The sequence below is a fragment of the Atta colombica genome, unplaced genomic scaffold (genome assembly GCF_001594045.1).
Source record: "Atta colombica isolate Treedump-2 unplaced genomic scaffold, Acol1.0 scaffold228, whole genome shotgun sequence".
NCBI classification, from domain to species: Eukaryota; Metazoa; Arthropoda; class Insecta; order Hymenoptera; family Formicidae; genus Atta; species Atta colombica.
In genome coordinates this window covers 1778032-1784865 of record NW_017259325.1, presented here as the reverse complement: position 1 = coordinate 1784865, position 6834 = coordinate 1778032, and the positions used below count along the sequence as shown (strand labels likewise).

Genomic DNA, 6834 nt, shown 5'->3' with positions numbered 1-6834 from the left:
CAGAGAAATATTTTTTTTATATAATATTGATATTCTCTTGTCCATAAAGATTGCATAAAGTTTTTCATTGATTATTATTACAGTCAGGATCCCGTATGGATCGTACAGTGGACATGCTAATGGCGGCGGAACGTGCTTTAATACAGAATAGATGTATGACTGTACCAAGTATTTTCGTGAGACCAGATGTTGACAAAAATACAGCTGCAAAAGTAAAAGATGTAGTTAGAAAGCATCAGGGTACTATCGTGGAGAATGAGACAGATGCTACACACATTATCTACCCTCCAGTAGATCCAATGGAAGAAGAATACGCACGACCTTGTATGAGACGCGAACGATCGGTTCTAATTCATTGGTACTACTTTCCAGACAGCTATGATTCCTGGTCAACACTGGATCTTCCATGGGACTATCCTGAAGGAACTTATACAAACACAAATACAAGGTGCTTAGACATTAATAATCTTTTAATATAAATATTATAATTAGTGAAAATTAATAATTCAAATTAATTGATATTGTTTACCAGTATAATGTATTGAAAGTGTTGGTTGCTGGCAAAATATTTCTATTTATGTATTTAATTCATATGTAAATGTTAAATTAATATATTAAATAAATGTAATCTTTTTCTAGATCAATGTATAAAGTATCGGCTACATGGGCGTTAGATTTGGATCAATATAATGAATGGATGAATGAAGAAGATTATGAGGTAGATGATAACGGTCAGAAGAGAGTACACAAATACAGGCTTTCGGTGGAAGATTTGATGGCACAACCATCTCATCCACCGCCTGCAAAGAAACCTAAGAGGAAACGATCGCCCAGCCCACCTCCAAAACTCGGCAAACGTAAGAGGTATGGACATCTCTGAAAGCAAATTCAAATTATACACAGAACTTTGCTTATCTTCGAATTTGTACGTTATCGTTTTTAGTAGCAGAGCACCGTCAGGTATTCAAAGTGCTTCCTCTGCGTCATCGGCAACGATTCCGAAGAAATCGCGCGGCGGTGAAGAAGAGGAAGATTTGACTCAGGGAATGGAGGATCCGCCCGCTGAACCCCGTATTGTCGAGGTGGTTGCTACGCCCACGAATCCACCAATCACAGGTCAGGGTAATGTAACAACGGGTAACTCCACGTTGGCATCTACCGGTAGTAAAAAGCAAGACAGCGAACTTCAACCTCTTAAATCTGGCAACTTGACCGACCTTGATGAACAAATGGAAGGTATACAAAGAAATCTAGATAATGAAATTTGGATCAATAATGTAATATAACGTGATAAACATTTTTAATCAGATCAATAATTTAAAAAATTTTCAAGTTAGATATTAACTTAATAAATTTTGAATTAAAAGCTGTTGATATCGCAGGAGACAAAGGAAGCTCTCAAGGTGGTCAAGATAGAGAAGAAAGAGACACTAGTAAAGAAAGAGGTGAAGGTGGCAAGGGTGATGAACCGGAAGATAATGTGACAGAACAAACGCATCATATCGTTGTTCCTAGTTACTCTGCCTGGTTTGATTATAATTCGATTCATACCATAGAGAAGCGGGCTCTATCAGAATTCTTCAACGGTAAAAATAAGTCCAAGACTCCAGAAATTTACCTTGCTTATCGGAATTTTATGATCGATACCTATCGATTAAATCCAACTGAATACATTACATCGACCGCGTGCAGGTAATACATGTAATATATTTAATTCAGATTTAATTAATATATGTAAAATTATGATTTTTATTATTAAATATAAAAATAAAAAAGATGGTTTCTCTTTATGTATGAAAACATTTTTACAGGCGGAATTTAGCCGGAGATGTATGCGCGATTATGCGTGTCCACGCATTTTTAGAACAATGGGGACTTATTAACTATCAGGTAGACGCAGAGTCCAGACCGACACCAATGGGACCTCCACCAACATCACATTTCCACGTTCTGTCGGACACGCCATCCGGTTTGGCACCAGTCAATCCGAATCCGCCGAAAACACCACAACCATCCGCTGCAAAGATGTTGCTCGACTTGGAGAAAAAACCGAATATAACGGGTGCCCTGGGTACGGAAGAAAAGGCTTCGACGGGTGCAATGGCAAACTTCGGTCTGAAAATCGACCAGTATTCGAGGAAACCGGCAGTATTGAAGAACAAGCAAGCGGCGGGTGCCACGCGTGATTGGACAGAACAGGAAACACTTCTACTATTGGAAGGATTAGAATTGCACAAGGATGACTGGAATAAAGTATGCGAACATGTAGGTTCGAGAACGCAAGACGAGTGTATCTTGCACTTCTTACGTTTACCTATAGAGGATCCATATCTGGAAGAAGGCGGGCCCGAAGGATTGGGTCCTTTGGCTTACCAACCCGTACCATTCTCGAAAGCTGGTAATCCTGTTATGAGTACAGTCGCCTTCCTTGCGTCAGTCGTGGATCCTAGAGTAGCCGCGAGCGCAGCAAAGGCAGCTATGGAAGAATTTGCCGCAATAAAAGATCAAGTACCAGCTGCCTTATTGGACCAGCATTTAAGAAACGTTCAAGCTAGTGCCAGTTCCGACGGTAATTCTTCTTACTACATTATAAATTAGAAATTTATAACTTAATTTTAAGATTTTAATGCACACAATAATTGTTAAGTAGATAATAAATATCAATTCTTCATTTTTATATAGGTAAATATGATCCATCAGCTGGTTTGGCACAATCGGGCATCGCTGGTACAGGACCACCTGAACCACCTGATGATACATCAGCTTCTACCGCGACCCCATCCGTACCGGCGGGTGCGGCTAGCTCTCCTCATTCCACAGCTCCTACTCCTGAAGCAAAGAAAGAAGATCAAGATAAATCTAAAGACGCTATGGATGTTGAACCATCTCAGATAGAAATCACCAAGAAAGAGGACGAAACAAAAGAGGGCGAAGAGGATACAAAATCCACTACTGATCCAGAAGCTGCTGAAGCAAAAGAAAAGAAGGATAAAGTAGAGATCACAGTGACATGAATTAATTTGCATGTTATAAAAAAAAATATCAAAATTTTTAAATAAGTGATAGAATACCAAATTAAGTTTAAACTTAATTTTTTTGTTGTAACAGGTTGTAAGGGATGCTCAGCTTCAATCTGCAGCGGCGGCAGCACTAGCGGCTGCGGCTGTTAAAGCCAAACATTTAGCAGCTGTGGAGGAACGTAAAATCAAGTCATTGGTCGCATTACTAGTCGAGACGCAAATGAAAAAGCTAGAGATCAAGTTGCGTCACTTCGAAGAATTGGAAACTACGATGGAGCGTGAACGCGAAGGTCTTGAGTATCAACGGCAGCAACTCATCACCGAGCGACAGCAATTCCATCTCGAGCAATTGAAGGCAGCCGAATTCAGGGCGCGACAGCAGGCCCATCAACGATTGGCTCAAGAACAACAGCAACAGCAGCAGCAACAGCAACAAAATCAACAACATCCACCATGGCAACCGCCCGGTGCGCAGCAGCAGCAGCAGCAACCGCCAAGTCCTCAGGCTCAACCGCAACAACAGCCGCCACCACACACGCCGCCGCAGCAGACATAACTCTTTCGTGAGTTTAAATCTTTAAATATGTAGTAATTAAATAAATCAATCATATAAACTTTTACAAATTATGTAATACATTATTAATGTTGTTTCTTCAATCTTCCTCGTTTTTTCGTTTTTATTTTTTTTATTATTCATTTCCAAATTTAATTTCCACGATTACATATACAAAATAATTTGTGCGCGATTTCGAAACATTTTCCTTTAGAAAGGAATAAATAGTTTGCGGAAGTTTCTTTATATATATTTTTGATTTCTATTACGTATTCAATCGTATATGGGAAGAAATTATCTTCACAACTGTGTAAAAAAAGGAAGATTTCTCGCGGAACGAAATCACTTTTTTTTTCAATGTACATACATTACGAGAGTTGTAAAAGACTTACACTTGATACATATTATACATATTATTACATACATCATTATCAATCAATGTGAAATCTTATCTACAAAGCTTCGTTATCTATCAAATCCAATACTAAATCAGTCATAAGTCGGGCACATTCTGCGCCTCCGGGTGGTGGTGTTCCTGCAGTATTATGTTTTTCCTCACTAGTTTCCGTGCTACTTGTTTCGTACAGATTCGGTGCTTCATCACTAGCACATGTACTAATCGGTAAAATGTCCAACGCTAATCCCAATCCGAAACGTCCACATCTCCTCATTTCTTCTTTTAATCTAGAATCGTTAAATAGACAACAATATTAAAAAGGTAGTCAAACCATCCTATATTTTTAAATGTCCGTTTTACAAAAAAAAAAATTGAGATTAGATTTGCATATAAGCTTTTCGATGATAAATTACTTATAAAGTGTAAGCAATGAATTTATTATAGTTATATATATTTTGTTGTACACATGACTGAATCTCGGAGATTTACTTACAATTCCCACATGATAGATGGATCTTTTGGCGGCTGTTCTGGATTTAGGATGCGCAAAAAGGACATCAGATGAGAATGATAATGCTGGAGAAGCTGTGTCATGTAAGCCCGCCTAACAACACCACTCGTGCAGCAGTATAGCAAGTTCGCAAGATCAAGAGCGAGTGAACCGACCCGCGTCAGTTGAAAATCAACTAGATAAACGGCCTGCAGAAGCACAGTATTAAAAATCAAGTCTAGGAGGTTTCGCAGTGAGACGCATTTCACATTCGTGACAGCTAACATTGTCAATCTCGAATGTGATTTATAGATCGTAATGCGGGATATTCTTGCATCATATATTTATTTGTATGTTTTAAATGGTCGTCTGAATTTGTTTTGCCCAATGGATAAAAAGCTTAAATAGTTGAAAAAGAATTAAGTACGAATATGTCAATTGTTATATATTATACATATTTTTCGGATTTTTTTAACTTTCGGGCATTAATTTTGTTTTACAAATAAATAATTAAAGATAATTAAATATCGATTTTTTTTTAAAAAAAGTCGACGTTTGATTATCTTTAATTGTCTATTTATTTATCTTAATTAGATGTAATTATACATAATGCAAGAATCTTTATGACCGGCTACATGAGTCTAGGTGTGATCACTTTCGCTAAACCGGAATCTTTTTAATAAGATCGCAAATGGAAGAAACATTTAAATCATATAAGAATCTTATAAATTTATATAATAAAAATGTATGGAACAACAAAAGAGAGTGGTTTCTCGTTTCGTTATCTCGCGTAAATGATCTGAAAAAAAAAAAAAAGATGATTATCACCACATTTGACGGTAATCATCTTTGCGACCTTTTATTGTAGATATTATCAGACATGCAATGTGTATTGCGCTTTTCTAATTTACTTTTCTTACAAAATAAAATATTTACCTCTGTATCTGAGCTTGGTTCATCCTGAAAAAGGAAATTATTGGTCCAACAATCACCGTGACAAAATACGGAGAGAGGTCCTTGCGTGGAGACGAGTTCGCTCATAGTGCGAAAAAATACGTCTTCGTTTAGGAAAGCTTGCAACTTTGTCATTACTTCCTGTCTTCTGTAGTCCATGTGCGAAGGAAGTGCTTCAGACACCATCGTGATGGCGTTATTCACGGCGACGCGATAATACTGACGGTACCAATCTTCGTTATCTCGTCGAAATAATGTTTCTTTTATAGCTTGATCATGTTCCGAATTCGTTAAATTCGCGAATTCTTCCGGTCTTTAAAAAGTAACATTTTTTTACATTAAAATAAAAAAAAAGAGGATACTGAAATAAAGTACATGTACAAAAAAGGAAATTTCTTTTTATCAAATTTTCAACAATTCTTAAATATTTTATATAAAAGTCTACTTCTAGAAAAACCTTCTAGATAAATTGTTTCGAATTATTCAGAACATTTATTATATCTATATTTAATTAACCGGATTCTTTACCTGGATACATATTTACCTGGATTCTTTTAATGTCAAGCTAAGCGCGTGAAAGCCTGCTAGAGCCTTCAACACGTGCTCTAAATTCTCCACTTTTAATCCTTTCCGTCTGTCTGCCATTTTAAAACCTCTCTGTCTCAAATCTTCCATGGCAATAAGATCGGCTCTAGCGGCGTATATCTTGGGTACTCCGCTAAATACTCTTCTACCATTCGATTGCAGCCTATTCAGCGCGGGCCATACATGTTTATAAAACACGACTTCATTCCTGAACAATAACTCGCTTTTAAATGCCTCACGATGTTTCTTGGATTCCGGCAATATCTTATAAATGATAGCACATTCGTAATTAATGTATTCCTCATTTTTTAACAGTTTGCGCCCCTTTGCCCGAATCCGATACAACATCGAAGTATAGTTATCTCCTCGTCCCGATCCTGGTTCTTCTTCTAAACTATCAATCTCTATGTTAGGCTCATCTTCGGCAATTAATTCACGGATATCATCAAGCATAAGTCTATTGCTACTATCGCTACTGTTATCCATCATCCTTACGGATCTGGCCGATCTTTACGACAATGATTCCAATATCTTTTCGATTTTTTCGAATGGAATCGACTTTAACATCCTACTACTTCACGATAGACCAGAGTTGTGCCGACTGACTCAGGAAATGGGTATTTGAGCGCGACTGGAGCGGTTGGAGGGTTGCTGTCTCCCACCGTTACTGACTTAATTCATTAAGTGATTTACGCCCCCCAACTTTAAAAGACAAGGACATTGATACATGTCAATCATATGTCTCATCGTTTAAATTCCCCGCTTTGATTCTTCAAAACGTGGCGCGAGTTCGTCGCGCGGTATATGGAATAATAATAATAGAAAGCTTTTCTTT

At 37.6% G+C, this 6834-nt stretch overlaps 2 protein-coding genes across 2 annotated transcripts; one reads left to right on the top strand and one right to left on the bottom strand.

Annotated features, from left to right (window-relative positions):
• Window positions 1–89: 89 nt before the first annotated feature.
• Window positions 90–4558, top strand: LOC108688317 (SWI/SNF complex subunit SMARCC2). Its single transcript, XM_018194513.1, has 8 exons — window positions 90–448; window positions 640–864; window positions 947–1236; window positions 1383–1692; window positions 1812–2569; window positions 2683–2993; window positions 3109–3583; window positions 4480–4558. Exons 1-7 carry the CDS (start codon window positions 96–98, stop codon window positions 3574–3576), a joined length of 2715 nt encoding a protein of 904 aa, XP_018050002.1. The 5' UTR covers window positions 90–95; the 3' UTR covers window positions 3577–3583; window positions 4480–4558.
• LOC108688318 lies at window positions 3993–6693 on the bottom strand. Its single transcript, XM_018194514.1, has 4 exons — window positions 5959–6693; window positions 5397–5727; window positions 4464–4669; window positions 3993–4257 (listed from the first exon to the last, which is right to left on the bottom strand). Exons 1-4 carry the CDS (start codon window positions 6486–6488, stop codon window positions 4026–4028), a joined length of 1299 nt encoding a protein of 432 aa, XP_018050003.1. The 5' UTR covers window positions 6489–6693; the 3' UTR covers window positions 3993–4025.
• Window positions 6694–6834: the final 141 nt, after the last annotated feature.

Excerpts from the sequence above, each read along its gene's own strand:
- LOC108688318 (XM_018194514.1), bottom strand. The coding sequence starts at position 6,488 with ATGATGGATAACAGTAGCGATAGTAGCAATAGACTTATGCTTGATGAT. Across the intron at positions 4,670-5,396 it reads AACCAAGCTCAGATACAGAG|GCCGTTTATCTAGTTGATTT; the intron begins GTAAATATTTTA and ends GTGCTTCTGCAG. Across the intron at positions 4,258-4,463 it reads CCATCTATCATGTGGGAATT|ATTAAAAGAAGAAATGAGGA; the intron begins GTAAGTAAATCT and ends TAACGATTCTAG.
- LOC108688317 (XM_018194513.1), top strand. The coding sequence starts at position 96 with ATGGATCGTACAGTGGACATGCTAATGGCGGCGGAACGTGCTTTAATA. Across the intron at positions 449-639 it reads TATACAAACACAAATACAAG|ATCAATGTATAAAGTATCGG; the intron begins GTGCTTAGACAT and ends ATCTTTTTCTAG. Across the intron at positions 865-946 it reads AAACTCGGCAAACGTAAGAG|CAGAGCACCGTCAGGTATTC; the intron begins GTATGGACATCT and ends CGTTTTTAGTAG.